The sequence below is a fragment of the Agelaius tricolor genome, unplaced genomic scaffold, assembly GCF_023055355.1.
Source record: "Agelaius tricolor isolate 1412-34295 unplaced genomic scaffold, bAgeTri1.0.p SCAF_8, whole genome shotgun sequence".
NCBI lineage: Eukaryota > Metazoa > Chordata > Aves > Passeriformes > Icteridae > Agelaius > Agelaius tricolor.
The window spans coordinates 26412855-26431540 of NW_027269268.1; the positions used below are offsets into that span (position 1 = coordinate 26412855).

The 18686-nt window shown below is 39.3% G+C and overlaps 1 protein-coding gene across 5 annotated transcripts; it reads right to left on the minus strand.

Annotated features, from left to right (window-relative positions):
- Positions 1–5875: 5875 nt before the first annotated feature.
- Positions 5876–12053, minus strand: CBR4 (carbonyl reductase 4). 5 transcript variants are annotated; one of them, XM_071432038.1, is made up of 7 exons: positions 11902–12021; positions 11265–11375; positions 9795–9955; positions 9155–9272; positions 8546–8682; positions 7809–7943; positions 5876–6439 (listed from the first exon to the last, which is right to left on the minus strand). In XM_071432038.1, the coding sequence occupies exons 2-7, from the start codon at positions 11360–11362 to the stop codon at positions 6261–6263; spliced, it is 828 nt and encodes a 275-aa protein (XP_071288139.1). In that variant the 5' UTR covers positions 11363–11375; positions 11902–12021; the 3' UTR covers positions 5876–6260. The 5 variants fall into 5 exon arrangements, with proteins under 5 accessions (XP_071288139.1, XP_071288138.1, XP_071288140.1 ...); XM_071432037.1 differs by having other exon boundaries at positions 9155–9275; positions 11902–12019; XM_071432039.1 differs by lacking the exon at positions 11265–11375 and having other exon boundaries at positions 9155–9275; positions 11902–12053.
- Positions 12054–18686: the final 6633 nt, after the last annotated feature.

The window sequence follows — 18686 nt, forward strand, 5'->3', positions numbered from 1 at the left end:
CCAATATACATTTCCAGGTCATGTAATACAACCTCACACTGTGCAACACATGAAAGTAGGAAAATTTGTCTTACAGCAATAAATAATCATTACAATGTATATTTAACTGTAGGTACTGATATAACAAAGAGATTTTGCAGGCTGGGATTAAGATATCCACTTCCTATCCAAATTTCACTGATCTCAGTATGAAATCCTTTCCATCTTTAAAAATCATGCTTTACAACCCCCAGCAGCTGAGGATATATGGAACAGGATTTTACAAAACCAGTAACAGGGATGCCAGCATCAGCTTTGCATCTACACGGGCAACTCCACTTCCCTAAAACAATAGAGGTTTACTCACCAAGTCATCACCAATACAATAATGCCTTAGGATAGACTGCCCTCAGGAGGCCACAGTGAATTCTCTTCATGGGATACAACCCTAACTCACTCAGTATGCACCACCTCAGACAACACTATATATTTCTGTTACCACAATCTGCAAAAGCTGTTCACCACCAGAGCTCCTCCTTACAGCTGCAATATTTAAAAAAAATCCCAAACCAAAACCACCTCATGAAATTTTGTGTCCTCCTACAGAATTTTACTGACAATAATCACAGATGGCTTGGGTTGGAAGGAGCCCTAAAGATTATGTAGTTCCAAGTCCCCTGCCACGGGCAGGGACACCTCCCACTAGACAAGGTTGCTCAGAGCCCATCCAGCCCATCCATTGCAACAGATGCCTCAAGAGCAAGAAAAGACTGTTTGTGTTAGCCAGTGAGCTCACTACAGCAAATTCTAAGTTACAAACAGATTTCTTAAGAGATAAGCAGAAGTCAGGCTCCAATGTCCTACCTAGGAAAAAAGATGAAGAGTAGTCCATCATCTTCCCAAACATTAGAAGAATGCAGAGAAGACATACAAAACAATTAACTTTCTAGGTTTACAATGGGCTTCAACTAAACCCCAGAACATGCAAATCACACTACCTATGAACTTTGAACCGAATCAAACTCAAAGCCAACGGAAGAACAATTTTAGGTTTCCTAACTTGGTAGTGAAAAGGCAGGTCACAGAAATGACAGTGAACTGTCATGGTTGTGTACTGCAGTACACAACCTTCTTTTAGCAAGGATATCCTCTCTGAAGCAGGAACCCAGCTGAGTAAAAACTCAAAGCAATCATTATGGGTGAGTCAGAAAGAGGGTTGCTGTGTAAGAGGACTGCATGCTGAATTAAATGACAGCTGCAAAAGCAGCCACCCTCAAAACCTGCCTTGATGGTCTCTTTAGAAATTCTGTGGTGGTAGTGAAAGGTCATGTACAAACCAGAGAGATGGGGTGGGGCAGGAGAAAAGATGTGGAATAAAACACAGAGTAAGTTAAATACCAGATTTGCACTGCAGCCTTCTTTAAATGCTCCCAAAACTAGGTGGATGAAGCAAAGTTCCAATGCATGCCTGAAAAAACAGTTGTAAGAACAGGACTACAGATTCTTTAGAAACTGCAGAAACATGGAGTAGTGGGAATCCAGAAAATACTCTATTCTTAAAGAGAAAAAGAGGCAAAAAGATGCTAATATTCAAGAGATCATAGGAGACTTTAAAGCAACATAGCAGGTGAAGAAACATCAGATGGATAAGAGCACATTCTCTCATTTCCATTAGGAATGGAATCACAGAAACTATATCTAATATGATAGTGCCCTGAAGTTCTAAAAATTCAATTGAGTAATCATTTTAAGTCAGTCAAGTGCAGTCTGACTCACAAACACCCATATGTAGAAAACCCCAAACATTTATATACAGCTTGGCATAAATGCTGCAGCACAAGATGTAAAGCCCAGATGTCTGCTTTTAATCAAGGACAGTGACAAAACAGACATACCAGAATAATGATGGAAGTAAGATAAAAAAGATATTGATACAAAATACATAGAAGAGTCATAAAAATAAATATCAACATATTAAATCATCCAATCAAACACGGATTGAATTTCCAAACCTAGCAAGGTAAACTCTGTTATTAGATGATATTGGTACTCACACCTTTAAGATGGATATGTATAGCCATAGCTATGACATCTGAGATGTCTAAGGCCAGCAATGTAACTGTGATGACAGACAGCAATCATGAGTATGTTGGATAAATGTCACACTGAAGAGGCCAAGATCACTGTTTTAATATATTCTTTTTCATGCAACTGATCAGGGCAACCCAGCTCTGGCTGTGGTCACCCCAGTTGTACACGACCTGAGCCAAAACGCTACTTTCAAATAGTGATTTTTTTTAATGGTGACTTTTATTTCTGCATTTATTTCACTTTTATTTCTATTGACCAAGTTTATTAATAAAGACAGAAGTCCACTACCACAGACTTCCATAAAAAATAAGCAACATATAATAAAATATTTAAATTAAGCCAAAAAGACAAGTCAAAATTAAGATGCAGCCCAATAACACCACCAAGATTGAATGTATTGAACTTCAGTACAACGATTTTAAATACACACATCAAATTACAATTTTTGTGGAGAGGGGGAAGCTCCTAGCATTTAAACATCAACCTTTGTAAAACCAGCAATCTAGCTTTAGGAGTCAAATTTAATCAGTCAATGAATGTAACATTTACAGCCAGATCGAGTTCAGAGGAATAATCTGCAAAAGTGCACTGGCACCTCAGGAACAGGAACTGTGCCTGTAGAAGGCAAGCAGATGATCAAATAAAAAGCAAAGTGCTCAGGGAAGGAAAACCCACCAAGGAAAAAATCCTCAGACTCTGAACAAATCCCTATGATCAGTTTTTGGTACCACGGAGGAACTCGAGGAGAACTTCTGGAGGCACCTTGTTGAAGGTTTTACTCCTTCCTTTACACAGGGAGAGGTTACAGAGGAAAGAGTGACAAAGAGGAAAGATGAGGCTTTCACTCCCCAGTTCTAACAGAAACCAAGTAACTGCAGTGGGAAACTTCTGAGTGAAACCTGCCTCAAGTGACCGGAAGCTGGCAAACGTGACAGCAAGTTCTTGTGATTTTAGTGGGTGGGAAGAACCACTTGTTTTTTGAGAGGAGATTCCAGAGGGATCCAGGGAATTAAAGCCTAAATATATTTTTCTGTACATAGCAAAGTGCCAGAAATTGTTCTAAAGCCAAGAAAACAACAGGATAAACATACAGAGTTGCTTTTGCAAATGAAAGTCATGTTTGATAAACATTTTAGAGTTCTTCTAAAGAAGAACTTAAAAGAGATGAGAGTATGGAGATCTAATAATGGTGCATACTTGAAATTCTAAAAGGCATCTGACACAGTCCCTTGCCAAAAACTATTAAAGATGCTGTGCTGCCAAAAGAAGTTGTCATATCAGTACATTGTTTAAAGATAGAAGACAAAGGGTATGAATCAGCAGTTGTTCTGCAGTGCCAATAAAACACCACAGTTCCTCTGTTGGGGCAGGCAAAGTACAATCTATTTCTAAGGGTTCTGAGACAGCAGTTTCTGAATGCCACAGTGTGTTCCAGTAACACTAAGTTAAAGTCCCAAAGAGATTAAGGAATTAAAAAATAGCAGAATGATTTCATCGAGGAAATAGGGGTTAAAACCAGTAAACCAAACTCACTGCAGATATTTGAGAACAATTCATGCTGAAAAAAATACAAAAATTCAGACTTTTGTACATATATATGGAAATGAACTCCAAGTTGACCATTAATTACACAGGACTGAGTTACTGTTCTGAAAATAAAAGTGCAAAGGTTAGGAAAAAGCAAAACACCTAGCCATCATTTTTGGAAACAGTATAAAACAAAACATAAAATAATTTAATTTTTTTAAATAGATCCACAGTGAATTCTGCAAGAAGTTCTACCTAGTGCTCCATCCTTGAAAAACTGGAAGAGTAAAGCAAAGACAATTTAAGATACAAAAGAGCTCTCCAGCAACAAGTAATTAAAAGAAATATGACTCTTCAGTACGAAACAGAAACAACTAAGGCAGGCAGGATAAGATAAGAAGTCTACAAATTCAAAAGCAACACAGAGAGAGCACCTGAAGGCTGTTTCTAATGCCTGCAGGCCTCAACCAGAGCTGCACAGTGGTGGGTTCAAATATCCCAGTCACAAACTGCTGGAGGTACCAGAGTCTTCTAAGGAGACACACACCTGATCTGTTACCTACCCTGCACAGTCCCTACATCCCCTGTGCAAGACATCACACCAGGCCAGACAGATCCAGCATTATGTTAACCAGTTTTCTGTTCTAATTTACCAGTTCAAAGAAAAGGGGGGAGGGGGGAAGCTTTTTAAAAGTATGATTTAAAGCTACCAACACTTCAGTCTGGCCCTATGGCAACAGCAATAATAAAAACATAGTATGTACTGGAACTTTTTGAGGAAATTACTCTGTGGGGCATGCTGAGATTCTTCATTATTTCAGGTTTTAATTGCAAATATAAACTAAAAATTCAATTGCTAATAACTATTTAACAACTCCCTTACCCTCCAAAAAAAAAGGGATAATAATAATTAGGGTCAGAACTTACTAAAAGAAAATTATTTCTAGTTTCTTAGGTTTGGCTTTTGGTCAAGAAATGTCACACAGGGTTTGTTTGTAAAATACCAAGGGCAGGTATGGGCAGCAGCCAAGTCACTGACATATTCCTACTTGACTAGTGAAAATGTACCAGCTGTCCTTCCTCACCTTCAGTGCCCTTGGAAAAAATTCACATCATCTCTGGCCAACTCCTTCTATCAAGGAAAAACATAATTAGCAATTATATTCTTAGTGCAAAGACACATATGACACATAACAGCGATAACAGGAAGATAAGGACTCCTGGAAGGATTACTTCTGTGGTATTTTATATTCCAAAATGAGTAGCACAACCAACTGTAAAATCTCCTGATCATACAAGTACTCCTTGTATTATTTCTCAATACATACCTGCAAGAAGCTTGAAGATGTATTGTTTTCTGGCACAAAGACAAAATTTCTCAGCTGCACAAAGGAAGAAAACCTCCAACTTTAAAGACACAGTTATCATCAGTGAGATCTCTTCTTTTTGTATTGTGGTGTGTGCCAAGATGGAAAGTAATTTCAAAAGCTGAATCAACATCTGGATCATGATGCAATGAACACCAGAGCTAAGAAGCGAAGGTCCTGAACCACATTCATAGTTTTTTTCAGAGACAATAAAAACATCAATTATCAAAAATTACTCAAGCTCAATAGAAAAGCCTGAGGTCAAACATTTGGTAAGTTTTCAGCAAGACAGGAACACTCAGAATCATTTACAGCAGAAAAATTACTGTGCTTCAAAAGCTGCTTTGAATAAAATAAATGGCCATTTTATTGACTATACATACATATGAGGGAGCATCAACTTAAAGAGCTGAACTGAGTGCTCATGAAGATACAGGGCAAAACACAAAACACCTTGACTTCATGCTCTGGAAGTGATACATGTTCTAAACATCTACTGAGTCCTTGCAGTGTCTTACAGAGCAAGGTCTGCAGCTGCAGTGTTCAGCAGTGCATGTGCAGCTCAAGCTGAGAGTATGACAGGATTAGCAGCTCCAGTTCTGTAGCAATCCTCCAATGGGCACACACCAGAGTCCCTGGATTGAGTGAGTGCTGGACATACATTCAGGAATGGAATCAAGTAGGCTTTGTCTTTATAAAAACACATTGCATATAATTAAAGCTTCTAAAGGCAATTCAGGTATGCTGAAGATCTAGAAGTTCCTAGCTTTGTAGTGTGAGGTACAAACAAACAAAGCTCAAAGGAAACTCCTTGCTACTTTGTAGGGACTAACTGATAAGAATGTAAAACTATGCAGTTCACAATCTTTGCCCTACTTGAAAAACTTGATGCAATCATACCTGCCACCCAATAAACATGTCTCTGCACTTTATTAACCTTTGTGTAACATGATAATTCAAATAAAATCTCATTCTATCCCAAATTAGCAAACAGGACTTTATAAAAATACAGTGCTTTAAAAACATATCAACACATTATTAAAGCTATCATTGTATCAAAACCAGATCTTTTGCAAATTGTTTCATACACAGACTTTGTAATACCAAACAGACTCTTTCAGGCAGCTAAACACACACATTGCACCTCACTGCTGCTGAATTTCTCCTCCGACTAAAAAAGACCAAGTCAATTATGTACATCAATCTTCAAACGATTTCCAACCCTCTCCCTTTATTTAGAATATATTTATATATTACCATCATGACATTGAAGCAGGCATTTATTCAAGGCAGTACTTAGGTCATAAGCTGCAAGCCTCCATCTACAACCAGAACACTCCCTGTAATATATGGGGATTCTAGAAGAAAGACAACAGCTTGTGCAACTTCATGAGGCTCTCCAAATCTTCCAAGGGGAATTGATTTCTTCAGCTGATCTTCTTCCAAATGAGCTGTCATCTCTGTGTGAATAAAGCCTAAGAGCAGAGAGATATATGAAGAGTTACCTAACCTTCAACTAAATTTATCTAGTGGATTTCCCACTGAATCTTACAAAGTGAAATCTATTACCAGGATTCAGCACCAGCTACCATTCTTCAAAGTCTCCCAAAGAAGCCCACATCATTTGATGGCCAAAACCACTTTCTTATCTAACCAATAAAATACTTTTCATTTTTGGAAGCAATGATGCAATAACCAAAACGCAGAGATCTATAGAAGTCCGTTTAAAAAACCCAAACAAAATCAAACAAGAATGGGTAACTAAAATTCAATCCAAAAACTATATTTAATATCACTTTTCTAAAAGAAAAAATATACTCATTACACCAAAATGTTCTCAATTAAAATATGAGCACAAAATGTCTGGCAAGAAACCCTCTCTGACTTTAAAGTGTTTGCATTCTATTTTAGAATTTATGGCAGTTCTTGCATAGTTTCTATTAGAGCACTCATTTGAAGAATATTTCTTGACATTTTTGAAGGACCTTTTTTACAGTTTTTCATTATCTGAGATTTGGCTTTCCCACTGCTGCACAACTCTACACAAAAGCTGCAGCTTTATAAAGAGCTGATCTTACCTGCTTTCTAGCTGCCATCAAGAAGGGAAAGACTCCCTTTTGCTTTCTACTGTAATACTCTGCCCCTTTATGATGGCTGTGGATGAGCTGCTCAACTCACTAAAGAAAAAAAGTATTTTTCCTGCCTAGTTCACAAGCTGAACAGGTTCACGTAGAATTCTGAAAGGCATCAGAGGTAGCAGAAGGTGAGCAGCAGTGTACACAGTTATGAGTGGAAAAATTCAGAAAATATAGAAGGGGTTTTTCCTTAAGGGTGGCAGTTTGCTTGAACTAGATCATCTTACAAAATCATAGCCTTTGCTCACAGAAAAAACTTTCAGGACTTCCTCCTTTTACTACAGGGAGATAGGGGTGCTTTTATGACAGCTTTCTTATGGTCTGTCATGTTTCTGTAATAACAAACAAGCATCCTCTAGCTGGAGACAAGGGTAGCTCTCTGTCTCTAATTAGATCTAATCCTTCCATCTGCAAGGACAGCAAGCTCTGAAGAAGGATCAAAGAAAAAAACTACATTCATTATGTAATAATGGATAGAGGAATAGGTAGATTCACTCTTCCAAATTTCTTGGTGTTCCCTTGAAAAGGCTGAAGGTTTTCTAAAAGAATGTATTATACTTCAAACAAACAAAATACATTAAAAATATTTATTTACAAAGCTGAAGAAAATAATAGAAATTAGTCTTAAGTTACTTTCAGAGTACAAGAAATATCCACAGTCTTAATGAATTGCAACAGTCAAGGATGCAGGAATTTCTCTAGAACTAACCTGGAGCAACAACGTTGACTCGAATTTGCTTTTTTGCTACTTCTTTAGCAAGAGAGCGTGAAAATCCAACTAATCCTGCTTTGGTAGCACTATACACACTTTGACCAGGGTTGCCTTTAAGTCCTACAATACTCCCTAAAATAAAGAAACATCAAAGAGAAGATTAAATGGGTAACTTGAAACATTGTACTCACTTTATCATTTTAGTTTTAAACTTGGAATGAAAAATGACATCACAAGAAGAGTAAAATATGCATGACCTTATGCACTTTAGCCTGCTAGGATAAGCAAATGTCCCAATTAGTTATGATTTTTGTATAATTCATGTATCTATGTTGACCAACAAGCACAAGGAAAGTAAAATTAAGACTTTTCTAAAAAAAGTATCCTTGCCCACATTAAATAAATAAATAAAGAAAGAAACTGACTAAATCTATCAATTCTTAGTTAATTGCCAGCAGCTGGTATATAGAGATATTGAAAGAATTGGTAAGAATAGCAAAGTTTATTTTTTCAATAAAATATAAACTCTGAGGTGTTTATTGCTGAAAAAAGCTATTTAGAAGTTGCTGAAATTACACAAAAGAATAAGCACTCATAAAGAAATGCTAAATATAGGATGTCTAAATCAAAAGGAAAACAAGTAAATTGTAACAAGCAATGTAATATGTTTCACCTGCTAAACATTTCTAGAAGACTAGTACACAGAACTCCACTGGCCTACACAAACAACTTACCTATATTGACAATAGCACCTCCCTGCTGCTGAATCATGACCTTTAGAGCAGCCTTGCATGTCAACATTGTTCCCAAAAGGTTCGTGTGAATCTGGGCTATCATATCTTCAGTCTTGGTTCTCAGTAGCAAACCATCCCTGACAAACAAACCAAAAAAACCCCAAAGAATTCAGTGAACAACCCCCGATCATGTTTACTCACAAAAAAAGACAGTTGGACAGAATATTAATGGGGTGTATGTGGCTCCATACATTTGAGCATTCAAAATGACAATGCTGCAAGAACAACACATAGCAAAAAACAAGTTAGCCATGCTTCTAGACACAGAACCTCCTTTGCAGAGTGGTATCAAGCACTGTTTTGGACCATTCTGGGAGAAAAAGTAGAAGAATAGAGGGGGAAGTCAAACTCAGAATGCAGAAACTACAGTGAAAGCTGTATCATATGTTAGCATTTTACTGCCATCAGAAACAAAATATTGGCAAGGACTTAATATTGTTTTCAGATGTGCTCATTAACAACACTCTTACTAAGCACAAAGGGCCAGAGCACCTTACATAGGGCTGCCTGCATCTAGAATTACCTATTGTCTTGTCAGGAGCAACCAACCTGTTGATCCCAGCTGCATTAACCAAGTAGTTAATAGGACCCAAATTCCTCTGCATCTCCTGAAAAGCCTTTTGGACTTCTTGTTCACTGGATACATCACAGCTAAGTGCCAGATGTCCTGCTGTATTGAAATAGATGTAATGTCACAATAAAAGCTGTATTTAATTCATAAACCTCCTTCAGAATGTATCAGCTCAGTTGCAAAACAGATGTTGAACTAGTTATAATTTAAGGAACCTATTTAATCCCCAGGTAATTAAATAAAGACGATTTTCAAGTATAGTATTCATTAGTTATGTGACAATTCCTTGTTTTATATTTTTTGCCTTTTGGAGTCAGAAGTCCAGTGTGAGCAGACTGGTCTCAGTTCTGGCTTCTTCAGGAGCTGAGGATGACTCATTTCACACCACCTCTATTGTGACCCCCAAACAATTCCATTCATCTTAAAATTGCCATCATGCAGATAAAAAAGGTAATCTACTTTCTCGAGGACTATTGTGAAAACAGAATCAGAGCAATACAGCTGGTTTTTAATGTCCCTCAGCCTTTATTTTCCTTTCCATCTAGTTAAACAAGGAGGGTTTTTTTTCATGAGTCACCCAAGCAGGGAGCAGTGAGGGGTGCACAGCAGCATACGTACCACCAAGGTGACGGGCAGTGCTCTGGGCCACATCCAGGTTCCTGGCAAGGATGGCCAGGCGGCAGCTCTTCTGCGCCAGGAGCTCTGCCACAGCTCTGCCTATCCCACGGGATCCTCCAAAAACAGCACACACCTTGCCCATCTTCAAAAGAATCCAGACACTGCAAATAAACCATCAACTTCGTGTCCAGTAGAGCAAGACATTAACTGCTGTTCTTGTCAACATCACAGCCTTTACCTGTTAGCAGCAGTTTGTAATAGCAGGCTACAGAATTAGTGATTTGGTTTTTATCCATTCATTTGTATTCTTTTTTTTATTCAAAATAAACAGCTGAACTAAATTAGACACCACCTCTACAAAGGAAAGTTAATTCTTAAATATTTATGAAGTATTAAAAAAAATTTCAAAATCACGCACATAATCTAGCATTCCAATACTAGACTTATGGCAACTCTTATTCAATTGATGAATTATGTGATTTATGTACCTAAAGACCATAATGTACTGTTCAGCTGCTTATTCAAAGCTGATGTACTGGTTGTAATTATATTGTTCTTGCAACCACTATTCTTGTGCTGAAATCATTTAGCCTCAAGGTCTCACTCCATCCAAAGTATCTGTGCTGGACACCACCAGTGCAAATGTTACTGAGTATGATTTCAAACTATTGTATTTACACTGGTTTAATACTGTCAGATTGTGTTTTACCACTAGCCTGGGGTTTTTTGTTTCTGCTTTTGAAGGCAGAAAAAAAAGCTTTTTGAAATAGGAAATTATTCTGAAGTAGCTAGCTTTGATGTTCAGAATGGAGTACACAAAGGAAGCACTTCTGTAGAATCATCTTTTATTCTGCAAGCTCTAGAAACCAATCAGCTGGTTTGGGATTTCCTGAGGAGACAGGGGCAGAATCAAGCAGTAACAATGAATCTTTTTTCCATACATTTGAATAAATCCTTTTTGAACCCAATTATACTGTCTTCATCCCGAGGCAACGAGTTTTATTATTTGTCGGAAAGTACTTCCTTTTGTTCTTAATTTGCTTTCAGATTAGATAATTCTATGCATTTCTCCTCATACCTTCCCCTCACTGTTTCACTCTCCACCTGTATCCTCTTTCAGGTCTATTCAGCTACTCCTACACATATGGAGCTATTCAATACATCACTAAGGAGTGTGCCAGTCCTTAGACCTTGTCCTTGGTCTCGCTGAGCTCTATTAAACCCTTCTGGATGAGTGATAATCAGAAAAGCACATGGTACCAAGTGTGTCAGGCCACCACCAACTCATGCAGCGGCATGATGAGTTCGGTCTTCTGTGACAGAGTCTGAACAAGCAGACGGTCTGTCCTCTTCCCTAATTAAGTATTCACAAGTGCCTGAAGCCAACCCACGTGTCTGCCTTCCCTGGCAACTTCTCAGAGCAGAGAAAGCCCCTTGTGCATTAACCAGGCATTCACAGGCGGGGCCTACCTGCAACACAGTACATACAGTTTGTGCTTTAACACAGAAACGCCACACAGGCTCCCTGGAGCTGGGACTCGGGAGGGAAGAGCTGCAGCAGGAGTCATGCCCCGCTGCTCCCTGGATAAACAACGGAAGGGAAAACCAGCTATACTTGGAGCAACAGGCACACGCAGGCACCTCTATCACCTTCGCTCTTCTTTCAGAACCAAACTACGTAACGCGGGACGCCGGGGCTCCGAGGGCACCACCCCACAGCGCCCGGCTGCCAGCCCAAGGAGGGCCCCTTTAGCAAGGGCGAGCGGGGTTCCCGCACCCGTGCCCAGCCCAGCCCGGCGCCTCCCTCCTTCCCTGCTCTGCCCGTGGGGCTGAGCTGGGCTCCCGCCCGGGCCCGGCTGCAGGTGGAGCCCTCGGCACGGACAGCGGGAAGCGGCGCCCGCGGGGCACGCCGGGACCGCAGTCAGCGCTGCCGGTGCCACGGTGGCAGCGGAGTCGCCCCGCGCCGTCCCTGCGTGTCCCCGCGGCCGCTCCGCGCTGTCCCTGCGTGTCCCCCCCCCGCCCCGAGCCCGGCGCGGGCTGCGCCTGCCGCCCCGCCACGGGCACGGGAGCAGAACGTGAGGAGCGCGTCCCACGTGCGCTCCGGTACCTCCCGGCCGCCGGCTCGCTTCCCTCACGGAGAGCGGTTCCCTCCCCGGGCAGGCCGGTTCCGCTGCGCGCTGAGCGCAGGCGTCACGGCGAGCGGCCTGACGTCACCGCCGGGGCACCGGCCGCCGGGACCGGCGGCGGCTGAAGGAGCCGGGGCTGCGAGCCCGGGGCGCTCCCTCGCCTCTGCAGCCCGACGGGGCACGGCCCGGCCCGGCCGCTGAGGGGCTCAGGCCTCAGCAGCCTGGCACACGGGAGGCCTCTGCTTTCACCTCACGCTTGCCGCTTTGCAGCTCCAATTTACAGCGTCCGGCCTGGAGCTGAAGCTCTGAGTCCTGCCCTTCTTACCCCCCTTCCTGCACAAAAATGTGCTTCATATAAAGATACAAACAATTAGATGAATCACGATTTTGTTTCTCTCATTTTCATGTATCCTTGCCCCGAAATCAGAAGGACCTTGTATGGGGTATCGCTGTAGCAGAAGAGTTAAATTTCAAACACGTTAAGGTAGATAAGCCCAAAATACAGAAGCATCTGTGAGAGTTCCTATTCAGGAACCAAAGCAAACTTCGTGATATGCAATTAAACTAATATTTAAAAAACTGTTATAACAGTAATGCTGTTTACAGTTATGAGCCATGTCTGATGATGTGCTGGAGGGGTTTCTGTGGACTCTCAATTAAGTCACACACACTGAGTAAATTTACCCCCTGAGGAATACTAATAAAAGCTATGGCAATTTTGTACAAGAGTACACTTCAGATTTTTTTTTTGAGAAAAATTATTATTATTATTATTAGTTATTAGTTATTAGTTATTTGTTATTATTATTAATATTTTCTGCAGAGTAATATGCTGAAATCCTACTGGAGTTTCTATGTGCAAACATACAGTTCTTGCTTTTGACTTGAAAGGTGTTTTTCAGGATTTCAGATTATATGTGTTTCAGGGGAGCTGTAGAGTATGTAATAACATTAGTTCTATGCATGTGGGATTCTTCTTCCACAGATTATTCTTTACATATAGAAAAAAAAGCAGATTTAGGCATGGCAAACAGGTGGGCATCTGTAAGAAAAATAAAATATTGAAGAAAAGCTATTATGAGAATTAGTTTCTTTTAGCAATTATATTTAGATTGCAAGTGGCTCTTTTCAAAAGAGTGAATGAGATTTTGTGATACAATGATGTTTCAGATCATGCCATATTCTGAAAGCCTGGAGGCCCCAGTGTTAAAGAAGAAAAGGCACTGACAGATGAGGCTGTGACTCAGAATAGTCTCTGACCAAGATTTCTGGTACCCAGCGTAATTAAGGACCAGGATAGCTTTTTCTTCAAGTAAAACTTATAAGCAAAGTAACACAGAGTGCAAAAAATGGTCCTTAGTGATTTTCTGAAATTTTCTGAAGTTTTCTGAAGTTGTGTATACTACAGAGAAAATAAAATCTGCCTGCTGCTGTCCTTATACAATATGATGCTCATAGTTAACTGAAAAAAATTATAAGTAATTATGACTTTACCTTATTTCTGACCTGTGTCCTTAGCCATACAGCTGACCTACCCTTGTACGTAAGTTAAAGGTTCATCTGTCTTGTACTGTTAAGATTTTGCTGACACAGAGTAAGCATGAGTTTAGTGTGGGGGTTTTAAAATGTGTTATAGTTGACAAAGTTAAATATCCTTTTCAAAAGTTCAGACAAGATTCTGTTTAATTCTTGTTCATTGACTTAGTGTTTAAAACCAGCTGTATGTTCATTGTTCATTCATTGGCCAAAGTGACATTAGCCTTTTTTTTTCCAGATGCCTGGTCAAATCATGAGATCAGATTAAGCAGAGTTCAGCTGAGCCAGTTTATTCACACTGATTTCCCAATAAAGCTAGTGGAGTGCAAGAGACAGATCAGTGTCATAATGATTACCTCCCCTTTTGGGGGAACAGTAGCTGATACAAGAACTTGATCTGATAGACCTGTTCCATCTATCATGACCAGATCTGTAACAGCTAGTTCAACACTGGTCATTATTATGCCTGCCTTACTATTAATGTGAACATACAAGCTAAGAATTCTTGTATGTCTGTCTGTGTGACCATGTATACACACACTTGGAGCCTGTCCACAATGTACAAAATGACACAGCTGTCTTTCCTCAAGCCTAAAGCAAAAATACTCTTCCTAAGAGAGTTATTTATTCCTTTCTAAAAGTTTTTAGTCATTCTCCCACACAACCAAGATACTGCTTTCAAGTAAGAATTTCTCTATTAACATGGGAAAAAACAGAATAGCTCAAACAGGAAATTATATTTGATGTATCTAAAAGCACAAAACAAATCAGAGCAAAATAGCACAAAACAGGCCACTGTAACTGAGGTCCCCTCTATCAGGTATATGGCCTCAGCCTTCTAGGCAAGCAACATAAAGCTGAGATAAACTGCTGAGGGAAAATCCAACTGCCTTACTCTATGACAGAAAAAAAGCACCCATCTCCTCCCAGTATTTTGCCACTTGGCAGACTTTCCCCAGACACAGCAGTTCAGATATTTAAGCAGCCAAATTGCCACACCTTTGCTCTTAAGGGATCTTTTTTTATGACACTGCAGTCTGTTTTGTTTTTCTAGACCATGCAAAATCTCTGCAATGTTTGTTCTTGTGTGATAACAGTGAACTTTTATCATGCCAACATGAAATGGATTTATACAGTTTAGGTACATTTTCAAAAAATTGAAAACTTCTTCCTCTTAAAAAATTTCTTTCTGGTACCTCTGTGAAAAGTATAAAAGCTCTGTGAAAACTCTAAAAACAAAACACAGCACCAAAACCCAGAACAAAACAAAGCTATCAGAACCTTGGCAAATTACCTAATGTTTTCATATCCTCCTGGCTAAACAGGTTTTCCCACTAGGACCAGGATTATTTCACACGTCAGTGTGAGGCCCATGTTTGAGTTAGCACGGTCACTGAACTGCTGCTGCTCCCAGTGAGCAGTCAGGCACACCAGGGAGGGAACAGAGAGGAGCCTGTATTATTGCTGCTTCATCTGCTGCTGAAATGGAGCACCTCACTTCAAGTGCTGCCCTGAGGAACCTGAAATGTTAAAATAAAACAACCTCAACGTCACCCACCCCTGCAAAACTGTGTTCAAGAAACATTTGTCTCACATTCAGCCTCTGTCCCCAAGTCCTGTCTGACCACAGACACTGGACACTCCCACTGTGTATCAGTGGACTTTGGACTAAAGAGATGGAATCTAGGATCTCAGCATGTCCTGAAATCTCTTACTTCCCTCCACACATCCCACTCCTTCTGTATGCCACAGAATGTATCCCTTTGAGCTCCTAAGTCCCAAGCCAGGACTAGAAACAAGGAAGAAATAACCAGCTCATCCATCGAGGGAGTAAACTCCCCCCTTTCTGTACAGCACCTCTTTGACAGACAGTTTTTCAAAACTACAAAGTGCATCACACAGAGCAGTCAGCATCTCCCAGCAGGGCAATCTGAAAAACAGTCAAAGCTGACACCACGGAGTGACATGTCACTCCTAGCAGTCTCCACTGAGCTTTTTGTATAGAAAGGATATTTTTTTTTTGTGTATTGCATATTTCATAAGCATTAAGAATATCACTGGAAGTCTGGTACAATAACATCCAAGAGTTTTGCAGAAGTATTTGAATACTCTAGAGTAAATAACTCTCCTCCTGTTCTCTTAGAGGCAATTTACTTTTAGTTATATCTAATATACCCAAAATGAATTAGTTTCAGGAACAGCACTTAAAAATAGCTAAAAACCATTTATAAGCATCTACTCAAGGTCTTGCATAATTTGCTTTTATTTTACATATGAACATCCTTAACTTCTCCATTTTGCCTTTCATAGTCTCATCCATATTCCCATTCACTGCAAAGTAAGCTGCAAAGCTCCCAAAGCTGCAAAGTAAGATTCATAACAAATCATTTCAGGAATTAATTTATCTTGTAAAAATCTATGTTTAACTAATACTACAATTTCTGGTGAAAAAAAAAAGAGTATTTTTGAGAAGTATTCATCAGCAAAGGTTTTCACTCCAAAACATACAAAAAACTGCTCTCAACATTAGGATTAACAGAAAAAAATTTTGCCTAACCAGACAAAATTTCCTTTCTGTTATGGTAGAGGAAGTGTCAAGGTTTTCCTGCCATAATCCATCCCTAATCATAGTCTCAGGTGTCCAATCTCCACAAATGGTATGGGCAAATCCAAATTGTTGCCCACTTTGGTCCTGTGATGCAGTCTCCTGAAAATTTGCTGCATCTACTCATATTTACAGTCAGTAAACTCTTTACTTTGTTGAGGAGTGGGGAGGAGGTGGGATGTATGGAGAAATGGGCAAAGTCATAAAGAAGTGAAGGAATAAAGACAGAAAGATTTGACCAAGTAATTTGGACTGAACTCATTAGGGTGAGAAAATTCATCTAAAGGCCTATGCTGGAAGAATAGAAAAACATAGTTAATAAGTAACAAGAATTACTTCACCTCCCTTCTCATGAGAAGTTCTAAGGACTTATACAAAGCAAAACAAAGCAAAATCTTTGTTTCATAAACACAGTAATTAACATCCAGGAAATAGCAGATCTGAGATACATGAAAATGAAATACTTCAGTCATTCTCCCAAATACCTACCTTGACATTCATAACATTTATGAAGAGTTCAAAAGCTGTTTAGAGCAGGAAACTGAAGGCACATCCACAAGCACAAACTGTTTTTATAGCCTCAGCTATTTTAGCATACATCCAGTATGTGACCGTGAATATGTTTTCAAGGGCAGCCCTAATGAGGCACAAATCTACTGAGTACAGGAATACCAACTTAATGTAGCACATCCACTCACTGACAGAAAGCAGCAAGTCAAGGGACTGAGTAGTCATCCCTCCATAATTGCAAATAGCTGTGATCCTAAACATAAGGACTTTCACTGGCAAAACTTCAGCTGATGGTTTGCCAGCAATGAACACACTCCATAATAAATGGCAACTGTGATAGTGCTAGTGACAATCACTCAGATCTCACAGACTGCTCACCTCCTTTATCTTCACCAGTATTATAGGAAATGTCAAAACCAATATTCTTTACAGCTTGTTACCATTTTGCAGCCTGAATCACACACAGTAATGCTCACAGAGTTTTCGAGGAACTCCCAACATTCAATTTTCTCTATCAGATTGTCCTAAATAAATATCTGGTTTCATATCAGATATTCTTGCAGAAATTCTTTGCTGTCATTTCATCTCACTCATGTACTTAACTGAAGACTTCATCTTCTTGTGACATACAGAAGCCCTCACTGTTGTATGTCCTTCTAATAAAGTAGTCAATCATAATAATGCCCAATCATCTGGCTTAACGAGGTAAGAATTCGGTAATTAAAGATGAAAAGAAGTATTTTGAGATGATTGCTTACACCATTTTTTAATTTATCTATCACAGTGGATAATTTCTTTCAATAATTATCAGGAGAGATTAGCTTCCTTGGAAAAAAATAGCTATTGTTCACACCAGACTGTTTTATAAGTAATGTTTGATTATATAAAATGCATACCTACCTTATTTCAACAGCTGGGCTTTTTTAATCATCCCTCATCTAGGTTTTGATTTGTAAGAGCACCGTTTATGATGAGATTTTACTAGAAGTCAAACATTTTCTGAGCTCCCCATAAAAGGTCTGCCTGACAGCATACAGTTAATTGTGTGTTTTGCAGAAACCCAGGATTGCACAAGCTACCATCTCTAAAATCCAGAGGGTAATTTTGTTATTATTCCTCTATACTAAATTTATAGGAAATACGGTTGAAGAAGTGGGGAAGAGCAATTCAGATTAGTCTAGATAGTGTGTATTTTATCATATATTTTACCATCAAAAATGCTGAACAAAAATTCTGATTCAAAGCTACACAATACAGGCTGATACAGCTGTAGGGGTGATACAAGAGCCTGGTTTGATTTCTTTTTTCCAGAACAGGAAAAATTTATACCTATATATATGTAATTCATAGATATATATTTTAAATATATTTCTATGGTTTTATCCTCACTTGCCTAAATCTTCTGTACTTTTTCTATCCTGAACATAGAGAATTACTGTATACTGCACATCACAGGGGTGGATTATCCCCAGCCTGCTGTAGACAAGCTCTCCTTCCACTCAGAATCCAGCCTCTCTTTATCCAGTTTCTACACATCATGGGTTTTTTTCTTGACAAAAGAAACACTCCCCAGATGAGTTTTTTTGCTGGATGTAAAACCATTGATTGTTTATTTTGTTGGTTTTGGGTTTTGTTTTGGGGTTTCTTTGTGTTTGCCTAGTTTTGTTTTTTGTTTGTTTGTGGGGTTTTTTTTGTTTGTTTGTTTGTTTAAGTTCTTAGGGAACTCTATATTTGCCAGAAATGTAGAGCACTGAAAAAAAAATTAATAAAATTCAGGAATGAAGTAAATTTGTCCATACTTAACATTTTTTTAAAAAAAGGTTCAGAGAGTATCCAAACTAGTATTTACCTCCTAATTTTCACAGTGTAGCTGCTAAAGCAGAAAAGATGGATACATGAAGACCATGCATTTATCAGAGACTCTGCTATTTTCCCAAAACCAGGTATCTGGCTTCTACTCCGGGCTGTCTTTCTGCAGCACAAGGGGTCATTAGCCATATTTTAAGCTGAACTTAGAACTTCAACCAATCTTAACTACAATAGAATAGTCCATTGCTTTTATCTATTTTCCTTCTATATGCATAATGCTTTTGTGGTTTTCTCTCTTCCTAGTAG

Coding starts and splice junctions, on each gene's coding strand:
- CBR4 (XM_071432037.1), bottom strand. CDS start 11,362: ATGACTCCTGCTGCAGCTCTTCCCTCCCGAGTCCCAGCTCCAGGGAGC. Junction 9,276..9,794: donor CACTGCCCGTCACCTTGGTG/GTACGTATGCTG, acceptor ATTTCAATACAG/CAGGACATCTGGCACTTAGC. Junction 6,440..7,808: donor AGTCAACGTTGTTGCTCCAG/GTTAGTTCTAGA, acceptor CTCTGCTCTTAG/GCTTTATTCACACAGAGATG.